The sequence below is a fragment of the Ixodes scapularis genome, unplaced genomic scaffold, assembly GCF_016920785.2.
Source record: "Ixodes scapularis isolate PalLabHiFi unplaced genomic scaffold, ASM1692078v2 PGA_scaffold0__279_contigs__length_252992795, whole genome shotgun sequence".
In the NCBI taxonomy this organism is placed as follows: Eukaryota; Metazoa; Arthropoda; class Arachnida; order Ixodida; family Ixodidae; genus Ixodes; species Ixodes scapularis.
The window spans coordinates 248,708,288-248,729,940 of NW_024609835.1; the positions used below are offsets into that span (position 1 = coordinate 248,708,288).

General features: G+C 48.4%; 2 protein-coding genes and 1 non-coding gene across 6 annotated transcripts in view; 2 read left to right on the top strand and 1 right to left on the bottom strand.

Annotated features, from left to right (window-relative positions):
• Window positions 1-16,222, top strand: part of LOC8031822 (cAMP-regulated phosphoprotein 21) — a 112,570-nt gene extending 96,348 nt beyond the window's left edge. For 2 of the 3 annotated variants that reach the window (XM_040210372.2, XM_040210373.3), the window contains 4 exons: window positions 127-346; window positions 8,654-8,785; window positions 9,585-9,824; window positions 13,872-16,222. In XM_040210372.2, the coding sequence (XP_040066306.2) occupies window positions 127-346; window positions 8,654-8,785; window positions 9,585-9,824; window positions 13,872-14,128 (849 nt within the window). In that variant the 3' untranslated portion in view covers window positions 14,129-16,222. The remainder of the gene's footprint in view (window positions 1-126; window positions 347-8,653; window positions 8,786-9,584; window positions 9,825-13,871) is intronic. The other variant, XM_040210374.2, reaches the window with a different exon arrangement.
• A 4,071-nt stretch (window positions 16,223-20,293) lies between these two features.
• Window positions 20,294-20,367, bottom strand: Trnat-agu. Its single transcript has one exon. It is a non-coding gene; the product is annotated as a tRNA-Thr (tRNA).
• A 196-nt stretch (window positions 20,368-20,563) lies between these two features.
• The window catches only part of LOC8031820 (bifunctional purine biosynthesis protein ATIC), a 60,874-nt gene continuing 59,784 nt past the window's right edge, over window positions 20,564-21,653 (top strand). Inside the window, exon 1 of one of the 2 annotated variants that reach the window (XM_029972314.4) lies at window positions 20,564-20,701. In XM_029972314.4, coding sequence (XP_029828174.3) covers window positions 20,680-20,701 — 22 coding nt within the window. In that variant the 5' untranslated portion in view covers window positions 20,564-20,679. The remainder of the gene's footprint in view (window positions 20,702-21,653) is intronic. The other variant, XR_003917328.4, reaches the window with a different exon arrangement.

Genomic DNA, 21,653 nt, shown 5'->3' on the forward strand with positions numbered 1-21,653 from the left:
GCTACGCACAACGTCGTTTGTGCCGTCAATGCTTAAAATGCGTACCGAGCTCTTCTGCGCCACGACAACGTTAATTGGAAGGGCAAGACTCGCGTAGTTGTGCTTCAACGCCCGGGTGTTGCGCAGGTGCTGCGCCCGGGCCCGCCCCTGGGGGCCGGGGTGGGGGGCGGGGTGCGGGGGGGCCCCCTGGTGCTGCCCGCCCAGCTGCCCCCCGGCCAGGGGCCCACCCTGATGGCGGTGGCTCCCAAGCCGGTCAGCCTGCTGGGCCACCACCACCACCACCACACCCCCTTCACGGTGGCAGACACGGCGGACGTCCATAGGGCACCCTCGGAGGCACCCTTTGGTGAGTTGCGCAACTCTGCGCTCTCGGCTTCTTTCTTCGCCCGGAATATAGGGTGCTTTGTGTGGGGACCCGGCACTGACCTTGCTCGCTCGTGCTGATCTTGATCAGATCGTAGCGAGGCCGCGAGAGACGGCGTCGGCAATAGAACGCAGCTGCTGGATACTTTTGGTGGCATCCCAGTCCCTTCCTCTGTGTAGTAGGGTAGGAACTGCATATCAGTGGGTGCTTCGGTTGCATTGGACATCTAAGCGAGGCGACTCTCTGTGTTTCTGCTGAAGAGCATTTGGCAAAGAAGGCATTGTGAAGGCACCAATTGCTCGCGGCAACGATTCTCCTTTTCATCGCATGTATGAACATATTTGAAGGGCCTCTCACAGTTGACATTTTTTAGAATGCAGCTCTTAGGCGCCCGTTTCCGGGTTGAGCGGCGTTGCTGTCAACGTTGGCGTAACCGCGCGTTGCATTATGGGACATTTCCCCCTCTAAATTTTTCCCCGCTAAATTTAGTGGGGAAATTTTTCTGCTAAAGTTAGCGGGGAAATTTCCCCACTAAACTTAGCGTGAAAATTTCCCCTCTAACTTTGGCGGGTTAAGTGTGCCCGCTAAATCGTGGAAAATGATGCCACAACTTCGTGTCACGTCACCCGTGAACAAATTCAGTGGCAGGAGGAGGGGTGGAAGGATGAAGGGGGAAGAGAAGGGGGGGGAGAAAAGGGAGGAGAGGAGCAGGGGAGAGGGGGAGGAGGAGAGGAGGGTACAGAGGAAGAGGAGGGCCATACCCTCCCCTCCCCCTCCTCAAAAGCTGTAGTCTAGTTTTACATTACAGTGATTTGTAAACATCTTGCAGTTTTTGTGATTTCAACAATGGGAAACAATCTGTTTGTGTTGTTCCCTAAGCAGATCTATGGCTAAATTACCCCAGCATGCAGGAAAACGCCGGAAACATAATGTGTGTCCCCCAAAAAAATTTACGGGACTTTTTGAAACAAAGAATAACCTATGCGTCATTGAACCCTCATTCCCTGCCCAAAGGTAGCCCTAGATGTCCGAACCAGATGCCAGAGTTTCAGAATTAACCATTCTCTTATTCAAAAGTTATAACCGATTTTGTGAAATTTTTAATGCGAAAATGACGGCCGATACCTCTTGTATTACATGCAGCTGAATGGCGCCATTTACCTAAAACGGGCTCCATTTTCTCGTTGAAATTTTCAGAAAATTGCCTATAACTTTTTACTGAGTTAATGGTTAGTTCCGAAACTTTGGCATCTGGTTGGGACTGCTAGCGCTACATTTGCCAGAAAATGAGCGCTCGGCCATGTGTAGTTCATTTTTGCGGCGAAAAATACGCCGTAAATTTTTTTCGTGGACACACTGTAGGTTTACATTTTGCACGTTCTGGCGTCTGCAGCAGTAACTGCTCTAAAGGAAGAGCTTAAATCAAATGGTACCTCACACGAGCACTCTTCAACGCCTTATTTTGGTTACTTCGGATCTTCTATACGCGGGAGGCAAGCACATATGGTGCGTAGACCTACATACGGTCCTCCATGACGCGCGCTCTTCTCTAGCGAAAATTCAGTATGGTGTACCGCAGGGATTAATTTTAGGGCCTTCACTTTTCCTCCTTTATGTTAACGACATAATAAACATCCCAGGAACACCGGACATAACTTTATATGCAGATGACAGAAATGTATTTTTTGCCGGTAATTGCTTATATACTTCAGACACACAGACAGACACTTGGTTGGACCAACTTCACTTGTGGTTAGTTGCAAGTCAGCTAGAACTAAATACGTCGAAAACTAAGTATATCATTTTTAGAGCAAAAACAAACCCATTACTAACAGAATTAATATATCCTTTCAAAACTCCATTATGGAACGTGTAGAATCTTATAAATTTCTTGGTGTTCGTTTCCACGAAAATTTGTATTTGCCCAAGTAAACGATCTCCGAAAGGAGATTTCTAGATCCATTGGTTTACTTTTTAGGTGCAGACAACTTCTTCCAAACTGGTTGAAACGACAAATCTATACATCTATGATTCACTCGAGGCTTTATTACTGTTTATTGGTGTGGGGGACAACCACGGGAAATAATATTAAGCAATAACTTACATTACAAAAACGTGCGGTTTGGCTAATTGATAATTTGCCCCGTTTCAATCAACTTCCGATAGTTTCAATAAACATCAAATACTTCCAGTAGATAACCTTTTTTGTCTAAAGGTGGCGATTTCAATTCATACCCAAACTAACATTGATCCTGACATCTTTCACGAGACATACCTACCCAAGCAAACAAATTGCAACCTGAGGCACCAGCAGTTTCCAAAACCAAAAATGAGAACTAATTATGGTACTCAAAAATTATCCTACCAGATTACAGATATCCTAAACAAACATTATTGTGTGTATGAGATGGCCCAGGAAATCTCCATGTTTCATTTAAAAAAATACATAAGGGAATATTTTAATGTTGCTTGTGTACATACCGTACCTAGTGACTTGTGTTATTAATCAGTGTTTTTTATTTATTTATTTTTCTTACGCTGAAAAGTTTTTGGGTGGATGAAATAAGTTTTTTCTTGACTTGTGCTGTGAGCTGGCTTTTTATTTCATATTTCTCTTTCGATTTGTGCCCTGCTGTTGAGTGTTGTTACAGGGGTTGGGACCCAGTCAGGTGATTGTACAGTGTAGATCGCATATAATGTATGTCGTGGGAGTCGCGAAAATCCGCACTATATGCGGTACTGCGCTATAACCAAAACATAAATTTTTCAGGCCAAAATACATGCCATGAGACAACTTACCTTTGTAAAAGAATTTATTTTATGTTAGATGAAAAGTAAAGCTTAGTTTGAGGAAAGTCTTTATTTCACCAGACTAGTACACTTCTCTCTCAAGTGTGTCACACATTTTGAAAGAAATGAGTGACTTTTGCCTGGCGCAGCCTTTTAACGGTGTCGCGGGTTGCGGACGGACGTTGCGAGCGTTCAGGATTGCTAACCCTAATCACTTTTCTCCGGTGATGAAAACGCGTGAAAATTTGCATCTCTTATAGGGTATGCGCCAGTAATACCTTCAACTTTAGCACAGGCATGAAATGCTCCAAATAAGAAATCCGGGCAATGTTCGAAAACTCAAATGCTTAGAAAGCACCACTGTAGTCGAAATAAACAAACACAACGACACGGGCGTTTCTGTCGTCTTGAGAGTGCCGCCACAACGTCGCCGCACAAGTGGGTGGATCTTCCCTTCTAATACGTGCTGGGTTATCATAGCGACACACAACAAAAATTCACAGTCAAGGATAGCACTTTTACGCGGAACGATGAGCTTCTACCACACCGTCTACGTCAACGATCTCCAACGACGCCATGTTTGCGGATAGAAGAAGAGCCGGCCCGCGACCGGCATGCAACACACGCGCACACTTCTCCTCGATCTGCGATTGGTCTGTCGTTGCGGTTGTTTCCAACCATAGAGATCATTTTCCAACGCAGCGGAGGTATAGTTAGCAGGGATGCACGCACGTGAACGATACGTGCGTGCGTCCCTCTGCCGCTATGGCAACTGAAGCCTCTCTCTTCGCTCGTCCCCACTTCTTTGAGCAACCTCCTTGCCCCGCGAGTGCCGCTTGCGGCTCGCGCCATTATCTAGTGTCTCACAGGGAAGCGTGCTCGCTCCGCCGGTCGGTCGGCGAGCTGTTCCAGAAACCGCACTATAACCGGTATTTCCCTTCGCGCGCCTGCATTTTAAGCGGTATTTAATTACATGGAGTTCTATGGGAGGCGAACCAGTGGTTTTAAAAAAGCCGCGTTATACCCGGTCCTGCACTATAAGCGGTTACGTTGTAAGTGGTCTATACTGTATTCGCCTTTTGTACCAACCCGCTTGACAATTGTGTTAAAAATAAAATAAACAAACAAACATCCCCAGCATTCTCCTCAATGCTTGGGTAATTTAGCGATAGGTCTATTGGAAGTTTGAGATAGCTGTATTTGAGAAGGGAAAAACAACCATGAAAGCAAATGTGGCACGTCGCTCGTGCGAGAGAAAACTGGGTATTCCGGCTGAGAATTTGCCTTCGAGCGGAGCTGTGCTTTGGGGCAATACAACCAAAGCCCGAGACCTTGTGCTGGGATGTAACAACTTCAAAGCCAACAATGGTGGGTTACTGTTTAAGGGGGCCCTGCAACGACTTTTTGACTGGTTTTTAATTTGCACCGAACCTGAGCACACTGAACGTAGTAACTTAACCCATTAAGTGCCAAATTTTTTTTTCCAAAAGTAACCTAAAAGTGCCATATTTTATTTTTTTGTTTTCAATTGTTATTCCTCTAGTATTACACATAAAATTTGAGAAGTTTATTACGCAAAAATCAGCGGGGGCGAAAAAAATATTTGCCAACTAATACAAGTGCTGCCATCTATGATCAGTGCCCCAAAACTACTCGGATGAGCCGAGCTCGTCCGTGGAATTGAGGGCGACCGAAAAGACCACTGGACGAGCTGAGCTTGTCCACGGCATTTTTAGCCAGAAAGTGGCCAACGAGCTCAGCTCGTCCAAGGCACTTAGGGAGTTAATGAAACTTTTCTTCTCTCAAATGTTGCTTTATTTTAAAAATTATAGGCAAATTAAAATTACAAAAACAAGCAACAAATAACCTCCTTCATGACCTCCTTGATCGTGACTTGAGTGGCCGTGAAATAGAGGAGGGGTAGTGAGCTCAGCAAGCGCTCACGGCTGCCGCATTCCGTGTCGACGGCTCAAGAGGGCGCCACTAAAGCACGTGTTGGATAGGCTCTATGAAGCGGGCGGCCAGGGCGGCTCGTATTAGATTTGCTGCGCGATTAAACACTGATTCAGCATGACACTTCATTGGCCACAAACGACAGCAAACACGGGGTAAAGATCAGTTCAGAATGGGAGCCACTTCGCGCTGCCATACCGCCAAGCGGCCAAACCGCAAGCCAAAGCTGGTTGCCAAAGGCCTTTGGAACACTCGGAACCGGTCGGATCCTCGAGCCCATACGACCGCAGTGCTGTCGCGTACATCCGAGGCCTTTCTATGCTCGACGCTCGTTGGCGCCTGATCCCACTACCCCTTTCTAGTATGCGCCGACTTTTCCACCGCTTGGTGGCGGGTATTTCGACGGGTCATTTCTTGTTTCCGTAGTTTATAAACTGCGTTTGTTTCTTTTCTGATATAAAGTTCTGAACAAAAACTACTTTCATAAAAAATTAAAACGATTTGCACCACTTATGTTTCGTATTTTGATTAAAAAAAAAGCTTTTAGCAGCTCTGACCAGTCGTAACGTAGGAGCTGGCCAGAACCAACGTCACAATGTCGTCACATGCCGCGCGCGTTCGGTACCACTGGGCGCCCTCGTAGGTGAAGGAGGCTTCCGCGTTGTCCGGTGAAAATATGGCACACTGATATTTAGTTACTCTCTCCGTGCCCGTTGGGTTGCCTGAACCACAAGAGACGTGTAAACCGCAAAGAAGGTAGACGCTTAAATAGGATTGCAGGGCCCCTTAAGGGGCAATGCAACAATGTTTGCACTTTGTGCAAATCCCGCATAGGGCGAGTCCCTGGCATTAATGACCAATGAAATCCTGTTCGTTTTTCACCACACAGGAGAGAGGTTGCAGAAAAAATTTAAGAAGAACGAGCAGCGTTCACCTTTTCAACTTGCGTCCAGAACAAGCAGCCACGTGATCTGCAGCTGATTATTTGTGGCCCATCTTGATCATAGCCATGTGCTTGGTTCGGCAAAGCACAGGACACACGCCTAGTTCCAGCCGTTAATATGATTCGGCTATTGTCATCATTGCGGCGATTAAATATGGGCCACTACCCGAATGCTTGTTGAGCTATCGATTATCACGAGCCCAAATCGAGTGCTCACGCAATGCTCTGGTTCAATCTATGAACGGCATTCAAATAATGTCACTAGTGGGGTACTGTGACCCCTTAGCTGCATCATCAAGCTTTGCAAAGGATAGATTAAGAAAAGCTGGCTTTTGTCCTTGAAATTCCACCGCAACAAAGGAGTTTCATGCTCAGTGGTGCTGCGTGTGAGTATCCTTGGCTCCCACTGGAGCCAGTAAGCCCGTGTTAAGTGAAACGCATTCTAAACGAATATCTTAGAGGGACACTGACATCCCCCAAAAAATGTTGTTCATGTTTTTCCAGGCAATCTGTTATGGTGTCAGAAGGTTACCCAATCAATATTTTGCTATTGCATCACATATATTTTGAATAAAGTCAAAAAATGAAATTGCTAAGAACCGAAACTGCACTGGGGGGGGAAGAAGAAATATAGAAAAGAAGAAAGTTACCAAAAGTCACGTAACTGTGCAACTGTTTTTTTTTTTTTTTTCAGTCAACGTATTTGCAGTTTATAAGAAGCCACAAAAAATGGGCATAGTTTTAAGGAGTTTTAGAATAACATACTCAATTTTACCACGCGCTAGTGCTAAATTTAGCACTTGCGTTAGCGCATGCTACGCGAGAGATTTTTAGAATAGCATTTTTCTGCCGCGATGGAAAACCCAAAGCATCTTGCGTTTGCAACAATACCAAGATACAGTCACAATTTTTATTTCACGCACGAAATGCTGTAACTCGAGAAAAAACTCATTTTTTGGTCCAAGGTAACATTTTAGATTTGTTTAAACATGAGAATGCGATGCGAGCGATCGACCGGTCGTGTCCGCTTGCCTCGCCTCAGCAAGAGAGGTCTCGTGTACTGACCTTCGCACACCGTACCCTTGCCGAGAAATGCTCGTGGGTCGCACGTGGATAAAAACGAAGGAAAGGCTCGGCATGCTGCGGCTCAGCGTCTGCGCAGACAAGCACCACCAGAGCTTCGCCCCAATCAACATCATTCACCACGTGGAGATGCGGTTGCTTTTTTGTCATTTTCTTTTGCCCTACACGAGCACCAGCAAGATTGATGTGAGCACAGACGCCGGACGGACAAGGCTAGACCCTAAGGAGTCCCTAAAACGATATGTCGATCCTAAACAGGCTCTTGTGTTCATTTGATCAGCTTTCGATGGAGCATGCTGGGAGCATGTGCTCTCACCGTACATGATAGTTGCCAGCAAGTGTTACGTCACTCCCAGTCACCTGCGCGACTCGGAGTGACCTAACGACTCAACTATATTTTGAACTGGGTGGCAGCTTGCTCCAGTTGTTTTCTGGTACAGGGACGAGACATGGCTCTCGTGTATCAGGTATAGTTTGAAATGATGGTCGGTGTACACTTTATTCCCATAATTGTCGGTGCAGAGGAACATTATTTGTAAATGCCCATTGAAAAGATGCGAAGCAATACTAGGGATCTTGAAAACTGCGAGAAAGACTGTGCCGCCAGAAAGTTAAAACTTCAATCCAATGAATTCTGTGGTTGAACGAGTCTCGGGCTCAAAGTATGACTTCTTTGTATCGTGGTTCGACGGTGTTAGTAAAGATGGAGAGCATTTGGAGGTTGCAAGTTTTCTTAGTACTTGGGTGTGCATTATGTCGCCACATAATTTTAACGAGGAAAACGAGGACGCTGCAGCGTTTGGTCTCCAGAGGCGATCGCACTCAATAATAGGCTCGTTCGACTCGCCCACACCTCCCGCGCCATCTATAGTCGGCGTAGGCTGCCTAGTTTGTGTTACAATTGCAGCCTATATTTCTGTTCTGCACTACACTTTTCTGTACTAGCGTAGGCAGGTGCACGGAAATTGAACGAACCCTATATTTTTTAGAGTGCAGCTCTTAGGCGCCCGATTCCGGCTTGAGCTACGTTGCCGTCAGCGTACCCGCGCGGTGCATTATGGGAAACGTCCCATAATGCACCGCGGTGACGTTTCGGCACCGCGCCGAAACGTCACGTGACGACACGCATTTTGCGCATGAAGAAGGAGGAGAGGGTGCGGATGAGGAGGAGGGGCATACCCTCAACTCCTCTTCCTCGAGGGCTGTGCTCTAAATCGGCGTTACAGGAAGTTGTAAACGTCTTTCATGTTGTTTGTTTGTATTGAATGCGACTCGTGCGTACTGGATCGTGTGCACAAAAGTAGCGAGTTAGAATAGCGTATGCAAAGAAGATGGTCGTTGCCAGTTCAAAGCACAAATTTGGGCTCAGCTCGTGCACAGTGGCGAGGACACCATTTCTTTCCGTACGCAATTCCAAAACTTGCCGACAGAGTTTCCTGGCTTCCTCGCACGCGAACGAGGGAACCAGGATATGGGAAGCGTTTGGCAGCTGCCCGTCCCTGAGCGAGGTCGTGGCGCAGGTGGGGGCCCCCTGGACGAGGCGGCGCTGCAGTGTCCCCCGGCACGGGGGGCCCGCCACCCCCTTCCGGTGCAAGTGGCGCAGCCCACGGGCGTGGCCGCCCTCTACCATCGGGGGCTCTCCCTGCTGCCCGGTGAGCCACTCGCCGCGGCGCCCGCGACGTCTCTTCCACTGGCGCGTTCTCCCTCGCACATCCGAAGCGGTCCCCGAACTGCAACAATTAGTGTTGCGGCGTCGCACCGTCAAGTGTTGCGATCCCAGCGGACAATTGTAGAAATGCTGCCAACGTCTGGCGTCCGTTGCGGTTTCCGTCGACTGTCCGGATGCAAAGCGACCTTTGGTTGAACGGGCGTCTGCCGCATCCATCCCATGCCACCGCCAGGATCGCAACGGCCCTGCTCGTCTAAGACGTTGTCGGGCGAAAATCGAGGGGCCACTCTCGAGCGTGTTGTAAACGTGGCAGTCGGAGACGGGCTCCTGGCACCGTGCCTCCTCTTCCCCCCTTTGTCCTCTTTTCCGAGTGCGCACCAGTGGCACCAGATGGAGCCGCACAAGCCGCGACTTCATTTGCGAGGAAGCTGCGCCATTTGTGCCGGATGGGACGCGCCATGCCTCCCTCAGACTAAACCATGCGCTGAGACCGGCTTTCCGAGATGAAAGGAGAGTGCTTCTCATTTGTGTTATTCGCTCGTTCGGAAGCGACTTATTTTTTGTCACGGGTCGTACGCTCGTGCACGTGCCGTTTCTGTTCCAATTGGGGCATGAACCATTTGGCGTGAGTACGGTCCCGCACACTCGTTGCCATTGAGCCCAACAGCGGGGGGGCATTCGCAACCTGCCGCAGCCGTACTTGGAAGCGGCTGCAAGAGGTTGTCGCGGCTCGGCCTCACAAATTTGAACTCGTCCGGATGCTCGCCTGCCCGTCTGCACAGACCTCCGCCTGCTGGGCCACCCTCTGCAGCAGCAGCCGCCTGTCCCGGCGGGCCCCCCGTTCCCCCTGCGCCCACAGCAACTGGTGCAGCTGGCACCGAGGCTCTGCTCGCCCCCCTCCCCGGGACCCCCTAGTCAGGGAGGGCGGGGCCCCAGGGGGGGCAGGAGGCGAGGTGCAGGGGCCCCCAGGGGCGGCGCTCCCACTCCCCCGAGGGGTGACGGCGGTTCTCCGGCAGCGCCAGGTGGGTTCTCACTCTCCCGTGGGGAATGAATTCCACTCGCGATAACCGCCTTGCGGATCTTTTTGTATATTTCATTTGAAAGAAATTGACGCTTTACTGAGTTGGACAGCTGTCTAACATAATTCTAGTTATATTTTTTAGAGCCCAGCTTTTAGGCACCTGTTTCCGGCTTAAGCGGCGTCGCTGTCAGCGTAACCGCACGTTGCGTTATAGAACATTTCCTATAATGACGTCACGAGTGACGTCACGACCTTCACAGTGTAGGTCACAACCTTCATGTGACCTTCACTCGTGAAGGTCATGGCCTTCACGCGGGGAGGGGAGGAAGAGGGGAGGAAAAGGAGGGACGGAGGGAGGATGGAGGAGAAGGAGGAAAGGGTACAGAGGAGGAGGAGGGGCATACCAGAGCCGTATCTGGGGAGAGTTTGGTCAGTCTATGATCTCGCCGCCGTAACGCTCTCCTCCCGAGTGAGCCAATCAGCACGCGGCGCTGAGCGAGAGGCATGAGCGCATGCGCGTGAACTCCCGGCTGCTTGCAGCTGAGTGGGGAGGGGCGCTATTTTCATTCATTCTCCCGGCGGAATGCATGGGATCGGCATCTAAATCTCGATTATTTCCTTTTATATCGCTGGCTCTGACAAGAAAAGGACATTCTGTTATTCCTCGGTGGGTTAAAAAGCTAATAAATGAAGATTTTTTGGCGTATGGCCACAAACTTTTATTCAGGCGAAAAAGAAGTCGGCCTGTAGCAGACGACGCGTAGCCTCAGCAATGCTCTTCTCCGACCAGTCTCCGACAGCGTTGCTGAAAAATGGTGGTCGTCTTCTCTCTGCTCCCTTCTTTCTCTCTCGCTCCTTCGGCGCTCTCCTCCCTTTCATTTACTTTTCTCCTCTCCGGCGCCTTCGTTGCCACACCCACTGGCCAAACTCTCCCAATATACGGCTCTGGGGCACACCCTTCTCTCCATACCCTCCGCTCCTCCTCCTCAAGAGCTGCGCTCTAATGCGGCATTACAGGGAGTTGTAAACGTCTTTCATTTTTTCTTTTTATTTGTGCGATTGGTCGAAGTTGGCTGTTTTGACACTTCTGTGTTAACACTAGATGAGTAAATTACAAATATGTAAGTTTTGCACTTGAGACCACCTTCAAAATTTACGATGGAATCGACCGACGTAAGAATTATTGTGGTCAGTCAATCTGTTCTGTATCTACAACAAATTAACGGAATCGAGGTGTCGATGTTTGTTTTCCTCTCTTACTTATGCGGGTTTTGTTAGGAGGTTTTTTTTGTGTGTGTTCTATTTATTGTCTCTGCCACGGGACGGTGCTGCTTGTTCATAGCAAACGTTGCCAATGCGGATGAAAAAAGAATTGTGAGGCCAAGCTTGGTATGCTTGCGCTTCTCGGTTTGGGATTACAGTCAAACCCGTTTATAACGAACAGCAGGAAACGCCACGATCAGTTTTATATAGCAAGTAATTCGATGTAGCAAAAACTATTCATAATGAACTTTCATGATGCGTTCGTTGTAAGGCGAGAACTTCTTTTTCTTTCTCATCTCTTCGCTTCCGCCTTGTAACAACGCGCTGGAAAGTGGTTTTTTTTTTCTTTTTTTTTTTTCAGCTTATCTCCTCTTTTGAATCGCTTCTTTTCGTGGGCAACGGTTTTGGGATGAAAAGTTTTTTTGTTGTTGTTTTTGCTGTGCGTGCATGCAGAGTATTTTTTTTTTTGCTTTCTCCCCCTTCTGATTAGCTTCTCTTCGCTCAATTTTATTCGCAACTTGAGCCTTTAGAATTTTCTTTCTTTCCTACTTTTTTTTTTTTTCTTGTGAAAGGAACAGGCTAGAAGACGAATATTTGCGTGTTTTTGGAAGCCTTTCCGGGGGGAAAAAGTTTGATATTGCCAAAAGGTTGTTTGTTATACAAAGCACTCTGTACATGCATTTTTATTTAAATTTTTTGTGAGTCCGATATTGACAATAATTCGCTGTACATGGGTTCGTTCTAAACGGGTTTTACTGTATAAGGTTCTTCAAGCGGGGGAGCTAGACATTTTAACCCTGGGGAGCGGAGACAAGGAGGAGAGCACAACACAAATGTCCAAACATAGCTAACGTTTATTCCACGCTTCGCAACCTTAAGGGGGCACACTCCCTAGGGGGGTCAACTTTGAACCCTTGTTTTAAAATTAACGAAATTTACAGGGTAGGCTGGTGGTCATGCTAGAGGGTGTATGACAAAATTTCAGGTCTGTCGGTTAAATGAGAAGGAAATAAGAGTAGCTTCTATCAGCAACACGCCTACGTTGTTTAGTTAATCTATCGTCAGAAAACTATTGCGATATTAAAGATTTTTATTTGCTAGATATGTAGCAGAATGCCTAGAGGGTGCGGCTATGGAACATTGTTTCTAAAAAGTAATTCATTTCTATAAATTTTCTCTTCTGCAAAATTGGTCAACTGTTTGGTCTTCTGTGCCTTCGCCAAAATGTCAACATTTTTTACAAAAGACATCCGTAAAGTGACAAAAAAGTTCCATAGCCGCACTCCTTATTAAATTTCAGTCAGGATAAGGGAAGAATGCGCTTTCCCTGTTTTGCCATTATCAAACGATAGATTGACTAAAATGGAATTTATACCAAAAAGTGGAACGGAGAAAAATGTGTTCAAAGTGCTCCAAACCCTACCTTTTCTATAGCTTTGGTGGGCGGAAAATAATTTATAAAAAATTAACTATACAGTGAAAATTAATGAAACTTTTTGGGAATACTCTCTAGATGTTGGTGGATGTAAAGATGTCATTTTTCAAAATCAACTTTTTTTGCAGAAATTTTTTTTTCTGGGCAGTGTCTCCCCTTAAACAGGTGCATACATAAAGAAGGGAATCCGAAAGGTTAAAAAGCAACTCGTCGACTTGGAGACATTTGAACAAAGCGAAACGACCTTGAAACTCGGGCAAACGGGCTACAATCAAACAAAGTAAAACGAGTTCAAACTCTGACACCCGGGCAAAGGGGGCAAAGTCTCACAAGCGACAAAGAATTTAACCTTTTAGGGGGCAATTCTCGCAATAGACAAAGAATAGAAGCTTTTCTGGGATACTACGTAGGTGACCTCAATATACCACAATCCCTAAAAAAAAAAAAAAAAAAAAACTTTCGGCCTTTCCACTTTGGTGAGGAAGGAAGACGAGCGAAGCTGTATTATGGTGGGGATAAAGTAATGACCGGCCGCGAGTCGGCAAGCCAGAATGGAAAGGCTTAGAAGGTTGCCGCAATCTATGAGTGACAGCGGCAACCAGACAACTGGCAAGCCGGTTGTCTGGTTGCCATTGTTGCTCATAGATGGCTGTAGTAGTCCAGAGTTCTGTGTCATCAGGTCATTTGAGGACGGACATGATCCTAGGGGAACTAGCCCTTAACAGCTTCGCTGTAAAAATACTGGTTTAGCTTGTTTGCACCTTTGCTTTAATTTCATGGGGGAACTAAGTTGACTTCCACCGTAGGGTCGTTGACACAAAGTCCGCTCGTGGACGCAACAGAGACACCTGATTGGCCCCCCTCGTGTTACTTCCTTTTAGCAGCTAACCAGTGGATGCATCGGTTGCCAATGAATGGTTTTTGTCCTTTCTATTGGCAGAGCTTGTGGAAACTACTAGTGTGTGGAGCGCTTTGGCGGGTCAAACGGGCCATTTGCGGAAAACCGTATGCTCGGCATCAACTGTTTCACTACGTTATCGAGGCCAGCGTAGCTTTTACAACCCAGACGCCCCATGCCACTGCGAGAGCACCTGGCTTGATCTTGCATCTCATTCGCACATGCTCTTGTACAAAGGAAATGGCAAACGTAGCCCACGCGCATATGCAAGTAGGCCCGACGGCATCTGAGCACCATGGAAGCTTTTACACTGTAGCGTAAGATGGCCAATGCCAAGTATGATGGAGCGTGAACAGTCTCGCTTGCTTAAACTCTCTCGTCTCTGGGAACCGTGGACGTGCGGCAGGTCGCGCCTGGACCTCCGAGTCGAGCTTGCCCGCTCGTGTGTGCAGGGGCCCCCCAGCAGGTGCTGGAGGTGACCGGACTGCGGGAAGGGCTGGACCCCTCGGAGCTGGAGCGGCAGTTGGAGCCCCTGCTGGCCCTGGGGGCCCGGCTGCAGCCGCTGGGGCCTCCTCGGGGGGTGCAGCAGGCCCCCCAGCGCATCCTGGCGGTGTTCGAGTCTCCCGCCGCCGCCCAGGGGGCACTGGCCACCCTGCGCAGCCCCCTGTTTCAGCTGCGGCCCCTGCACGGCCCCCAGCCCCCCAGCTAACCTCGCTCCCGCCCCACCGGCCCCCGAGCCCCTTCCCCCATCCCCCCGGAGGGGAAAGGCGGGGCCTCCCCCCGTCGCCCCCTCCGTCTTGACGACGGCCCTTCTCATTTTTCCGCTGCCGAGGGGTCACGTTTGGGCGGGACTGCGGGATCTCGCGCTTGACGTGTTCGGGTTTTCTTTCTTTAAGAAGGGGTGCGAAGGGTCACACTCTCTGCTCCCTCCTTTTTCTCTTTCCTGTGCATAACGAAAGGCTAGAAACCTCCTCGACGTTTGTGAATCTGGGCACGGCTTTTGGCAGTTCGCGCGGCACAGATCTGTTTTTAGTTGGAGTTGGAGCTTTTTTTCTTTCCCAACAATGTTTCGGCTTCCGCAGCACAACGGCCCTCGGCGAGAGCGGGCCAGCGAGACGCGCCGTTGTCGTCTGTGCTCTTTCTCTGGTGGTTGGCACAATCGGGCGACTGAGCATAAAACGCAGCTCGACGGACGCTTCCTCCGAGCACTCTGTGATGGAGTCCTCGAGACGCCTTCCTTTCCGCAGCCACTTTTTGGGTGGAGGGGACAGTCCCGCGAACGTGTCCTCGTGACCCCGCAGTCCCGCTCGAGGGGGCAACCCGCCCCTGAAATCCCGGGGGCCCCGCTGCACTCGCGGTGCACGTGGGGCGCCCTCCCTGTCCCCTCGGTCTGGGAGTGCAACGGCGTTTCGTGTCAAGTGGTCGGTGCAGTGCCAAACGCGGCGAGTGATTGTGGAAGGTGCAGCGGCGGCCGTCCCGCCGGTCGAAAGACTCGCGAGGCTGCAGTGCCAAGACCCACGAAAGGCAGGATGGGACACTTTTGTGCGAGAATGCGCCACTTGTGTTTGTTTGTTTGTGTCCACCCTTGGTTCTTTCTGACCCGAGGGAAAAGACTAAGTTAATTTGTTGAACAGAACTTTAGAAAACAAAGAAGCGCGCCTATTTATTGCAGTTGGATGCTCGTTGAAAAGTGATTGTCGGCTTGGAAACGTGATGCAGAAGTGCGTGACTGCGTGCCAAGACGGGATTTGCGGGCAGCGAAGGAGTTGGGAGTGTTTTGTGGAAGGCAGTTTGGCAGAAGGAAGTCAAAGGGGAGATTCTTGCCTGTTTGTGCAAGGGTGAAAAGATTTTTTTTTTTTTTTAGTTCTCGTTGGATTTAGTACGAAGTTTCCCTAATGGTATAGGGCGTACGAAAGTAGCTTTCTTGAGAGGCGCATCACCGTTGCGTTTCGTCGCAGGTGTCGGAGCAAACGAAAACCGACGACGACTGCGGTGGTGGCGAGTAGGCCTCACTCGTGTTCTCTGGTCACGACGTTGTCGTCCTTGTTAAGACCTTTCGGTCACTCGTCGGAGCGAGAACGGCCGTCGAGGGACTTTCTCGCTACGACGAAGGAAGGGGGGGACTCTGTTCACGTTTGCTTTCGGCCATGCCTGGCGTTTTTACACATTCCGAGACGTGCAGCAGGCTAGCAGCAGCTTCGCCGGAGAAGCAATGGCCGACGAGGCGAGGTCACACGAGTGCGCTAATCGTGCCCAACCCCCCGGACTCGTCCCGATATGCAAGAAAAACACAAAAAAAGTGCCACCTTCCAAGGCCCCCCCCAGCCTCCCCCCCACCCCCCTTCGAGCTCACTGCTGAGACACGGCCCACGCTGCTGCTACGGAAACGCTTCTTCAGACCTCTTCGTACAAAGACGGAGGCCGGCGCCCCCTGCCGGGCCAGATGCAAGCCAAGCTCAAACACGAGGTTCCCTCCGTGGCCCCGCCGGGGCGGGGGTCCGACCCCGACCGCTCCTAGTCCGGACCCCCGCCCGCCCCCAAGTGGGCCCCACCCGACAATGGCGCCTCCCGGCGTCGCCGAGGAAGGACGGATACTTCTCTGGAGGAAGGACTCTCTCAAAATCGGACCCGCAGAAAAGTAAAAGCGGCGAAAGAAAAAAAGAAAAAAAAAAGATGCGGTAGAATTTTTCTAGGTGTTTTTTTACGTTTTTTTTACATTGCCAGAATTGTTTTGTGGTGTTACGTCCCATGCTGCAATCACTCATGTTAGGAAGACGAAAAAAAATAAACCTGTTGGAATTTATTATTTGTTGCGTTAGAGTCTTTTGTTAGTCGGGGCTGTGCGAAAGTGTGCCACTTTGGGGTATGCGCTATTCTCAGAAGAGCCTTTTGGCTGCTGCCACGTGCAGTAGTGAAAAATCTGCATTTGAATGTTAGTAGACCTGCTCCTTCCCAGCTGTTTTTCACGAGCTAATGCCAGTATGTATTAAAGGCAGAGTATTGTTTTGTTTGTGATACTTTTGACAGAATTAATAGCAGTAAATTTATACTGAATGTAATGCAGATCTAGAATGTGTTGCACCAAAGGTACTAGTAATTGAAAGCATATAGTATAAACATAAAATTTTAAACATGTTTACAGTTGCAGTGGCATGACCTACAGCTGACTTGTTTGGCCTGCTAAAAAGTGGGAGATTATTGAATGTATGAGAGATAAAAATCTAGGTTTTCGTTGTGCTGGCAGCGCAGAAAAACGCTGTACCCCAACTCCCTCATGGACTAGTGGAGCTCGCATGCCAGTCGTAGGCTCTGCAGGTACACAGAGACTGAAAACATGCCTAATGCCCACTGATTACGCATGAAATCCTGCAAACTTGAAGCTCTTCTCTGCTGGGGGTGACTGGATACTTTGTGTGTGGCGTGCAAATATTAAAAATTCAAGTGGAGTGTCAAAACTCTAAAAAGAGGATATAAGCGAAAACATGCGTCTAGTATCAGCAATTCATATCTGGACATTCGGACGATTGCACACTCCCGTCAAATGCTAGCAAGAACTTAATCTGATTATCATAAAATACCGAGTGAGCACCCATCCCACTTTCAGTGAAAACTGCATTACCCTAGGCACGGGCGCTTGTCCGATTACACCAGGTTCTCAATGTATAATTTGCAGAATTTCTAAGTTTGGGCGCTTCCACGGTGTTTTACGGTAGTTTAACATGATTGTGTTTTATCGTGTTAAGGCGGAAGAATATTGCATTGCGGTGAGTCCGGGTGAAATAATTTATGCAACATATTACTTCGTTGTTGCCTCACCTTCGGAGGCGATTAGGTGTTTTTAAGGCATACTTTTGTGCAGCATCGTGCCTAGTCTTGTGGGAGACGCAGGTTCCTAGCTCTGGCGTTACCGTTCATGCCCTTTATGTGGCTCAATCGCAGAAAAAAAGTGCCGCCTTTGCCATACTAGCATGGCAAAGGCGGTATAACACAGAATGGGGTCTGTTAGCGTGGACATGGTCTGAAAGGTCAGCAAAAGTGGACGGCCAAAGATTGCTGCATGCATCACCGCACACGACACTTGAAGAGGATTGCAGACTTATTCGCTTGGTTGGGGACACTGGAGCACTTTCTGAAGGCTCTGTGCACACAGCTGGCCTTGCAGCTCTTTGTCATGCACGGTAAGTGAGTGAGCGCTAGTGCCATCCTCTGCAGTGGCCGTTTGAGTGCAACCTTCTCTGAGCCTGCTGCAGTGTGAGATGCAGTAGACTGAGCGTGCAGAAAAGCACTGTAGACAGCCTAAATTACAGGGAGTTTGAGCACACTTCGAAAGCTCTGCACACTGCTGGCCTTGCAGCTCTTTGTCATGCACGGTAAGCGAGTGCTAGTGCCATCTTCTGCAGTGGCCATGTGAATGCGACCTTCTCGGAGCCTGCTGCAGTGTGAGGCGCGGTAGATGGCGCGTGCAAAAAACCACTGTAGAGAGCCTAGATTATTTCCAGCTGCTCGACCGGGGACACGTTGGCAATACGAGCTGCAAGGAGGCGTTAAAAGCACATTGATCGTCTGCAAGCCTCTCCGCTTTCCCATCTGCTTTCCTACATTACCGTGTGATTATGCAGCATAGACCCCTTTCAAAAAGTCTGGCAAGTGAAAAAAAAAAGCTAAATCTGTTTGAGAACTGTGGTCAGTCGATGCCATCTTGAAGGGTGTTCTTGGTTTGTTTGCATCACCCATGCATAAGTTATGTGGTGTATGAGGAGGTTGTGGGCAAGATACAAACTGGTCAGCTTTCTTTACATAATGCCAAACAAAATGGAACAGCCCGCTGTAACTTGTCGAACTGGAGCACCATTCATATGCAGCAGTATGCCTCTTCGCCACACAATTAAGTGATGCCTTTTGTCACTCGTTGCTTTGTAGAGAATGGATAGTAGCCACATCATCCATATACTTCATACGCATAGTTTGTCTTCCCAAGATCTGACACGATGTGACCATATTTAGGCACCAAAGTGCGGAAATTGGGCTGTAGATTTTATCAGAACGTTAGAGCCAAGACAGCTGATGTGCAATGTACCTGGATTGTTGACGCAGTTGCCGAGGGCCCTCCACTGGCTCCTCTTTTAGACGCAGCTTGAGTAGGTCAGCTAGCTTTTTATTCAAGTTTGACTATGGCTACTCGGGATGAAACAACGACCTTTGAACTGGCAATACCAATTGTTACAAGGCAATTTCTAAGTACAGCTTTAAAATCATGGTCATCCAAAATTGAAGCTAATGTTAAATGTCGACTAGCAGCTGCTGCCAAGATCTTCATTAATTATGTGTATTTTCTTGCTTGGCGTTCATTAAAACCAACATTTCAGTCATTGAGCTTTTTTGTCGAGGTGCATAAAAAATGATGAGCTTTTATCCAGTGACATAATTAGCGAACTTTTGGCTAGAAGTCTATTTTGGCAAATGGTATCAGTGTACAACCCCGACTTTGAGAGATATCTCGTACTAGCTGTCAGCAATCGCATTATGGTTTCTTTTAACACCAAACGTGACTATGGCTGCGGCCTAACCATATCTGGCCAGGTGCCAGCAATGGAAGTCGACAGGCTGACTAATGCCGACTGCCAGACAAATGCTTGCGCGGCGTTCGTGTTGTATATTTCGTTTGATTTACCTGCACCAGTTGCACCGGTGCAAAAAAGTAGGGCGGTGTGCTTGCTGTCGTATCTTAACCCACATACTGGAAGTACACTGCCCTGCACTTTTCTGCACCGATGCAGGTAAATCGAATGAAGCATGTCTGAGCGCACCCCTGACACCCTAACACCAGGGGTGCTATGTTGCGCTTTTTGGACTCCCAGGAGACTAGGGAGAAGGAAGTGACGTCAACGACACAGCAAACGCAGATTGGGTGTTGATTTCGTTTTCTTCTGTCAACATCGAATCTGCGTTTGCTGTGTCGTTGACGTCGCTTCCTTCTCCCGTAGTCTCCTGGGAGTCCAAAAAGTGCAACAGAACACCCCAGGGTCGATAGGTTTCAAGTCCAAAAGGGGTTCATGAGTGAGACTTCATTTAGCAAGATTTTGCCCAGACGAGAGAGCAAATTAATAGCTTTGTTCGATTTACCTGCACCTTCCTATACACCGGTGCAGGTAAATCGAATGAAACTATATAGTGTCTGGGGCTGGTACAAGTACAAAAAATATGCCAAGGTATAGTTTTTATCCCGTACAACGCCACATGCATCAGCTAAAACGTTCTTCAACCAGGAAATGATATGAACAGGGGTCACATAAAGGTCATGCGGCATCTTTCTTGGCTCGGGGCATTGGAAGTCTGAGTACGTTTCCTGGGATGACTAGCACATCTACCCCCCCCCCCCCCTTTTCCCTTTCCCTTTCCCCAACGCCATATCGGGTCATGAATACTTCATTGGGCCCATCGGATAAGGACTGATAGCTACGTCACCAGTTCAATCCCATCCGTTTTCTTTTTGTTTTATCTCTGTCGCGAAGAAACGCGCACAGAATAACATCTTGTTCGCCGCTGGCCGCCCGCTGGTCACTGCTCCTTCGAGCGTCGGCGCATGCACGATTCGCTGTATTAATCAGTAGACGGCCGCCGTAAAGGAGATAGCGAGCGTCTGGAGAGTCCCTCCTGTCACGCCAGTCTGGGATGACACTGCGATAAGATTAGCCACTCGGGGGACCGGTTTTTCAGCTCCTACTTTCCGTCGCAGGTTTAAACAGCAAAAATTTCCGCAAACGGACATTAAAAAAAAAAGATAAAAAAAAAAAACTATATACGAGAAGATCTTATGTTCTTTACATACAAACTATGCAAAATTTATTGAGAAAACAAAAAGTGGGTACATCACAGGCACCGGTGGGATTCGAACCCACGATCTCCTGTTTACTAGACAGGCGCTTTAACCAACTAAGCCACGGCGCCAGAATGGCGTTTGCCTTGGAGATAACGGACAGATGCGTTCGTCGAGAGAAAGTGTCTACAAATGTGTATTTGTACGTTTAGTGCTTCCATCCTATCAAAAAAAAAATTGTTTAAAAAAGTACTATAACTTTTATTTACTTCACGCAACCAGCGTGCACGAGGGATATATGTCATTAAAAAGCTTCACCCTCTTTCCACTTTCCTCTCTCTCCCGAACAACCGCCCAAACCAAATCGCATTTTTCCCCCTCCCAAGTGTCGTCGTGTCGTGTGTCGTCTTATCCCGACCGATTAAGTTAGTTGAACAAGAACCATGGCTGCAACGGGCGAACTCGGTGAGGGGAACCTTGCTGTTTTTTCTCAATCCGCGTTATTTGGCATCTGTAACATTTCGCTTGCTCGCAGAAACTGAGAACTTTGCATTTGAACTTCGCACGCGCGCACGCAGCACTGGGTATTATCACACTTTTTTTTTTTTTTTTTCGCCGTCACGCCTTCCCCTTGAGGTTTGCCAACCTGAAAATTAATCGAAAATGGCATTCCATTTACCTGTTGATACGCTACGACTGTAAAGAGATGGAGGCTTTCGGGAAGCAACCCGGTGGTGAGCAGTTTCGATGTGACTCTCCTCCACGCGCTCGTCGCTTTTCAGCGGTTGCGATGGTCTCCACTGCCTTCGAGAACCTTCATAGCGAGAGGACTGCACTATTCGGTGCGGGCGTGCCCTGCGTGCAGTGGGTGCGGACGAGGAAGAGCGAAAAGCGCGCACATTTCAAGTTGCTGTAGTGCCCTTGGAAGAGCGGCCGATATCTCGTCGAGTGACCTTGAATTTGTTGATCCGCGGCTTTTACAACTTCCGAGATGGTGGGATGAATTAAAAGACTCATACACGTGTCTTAATTCACCACATGAATTGAGTGAAAAAATTATGCTCTGTCGGCCTTTTACTATTTTGCCGAAATCAAATTTTGGCTATGCCACTGGGACTCTTCAACCCGACTCTGTGCCCATTGACTCCAGGGTGCCTCAGGGTACTGTCTTGGGGCCCTCAGGTTACTTTGCATTAATTTTGAAAGACATGTTAAAATTGGATAAATCACCGACGATTGTGTTTTGCACAATGTGTACTAGTTTCCTGGAAAAAATAAATGTCAAAACAACATTGAATAGCTAGAAAAAATGCATAGTTTTTGTAGCTTTATATTAAATGCGTAGCATATTTATTAGACTCCATCGAAATCAAAACTGTATGATGGCAATGCCAAGATGCTTTGAGCGGAGGTCGTT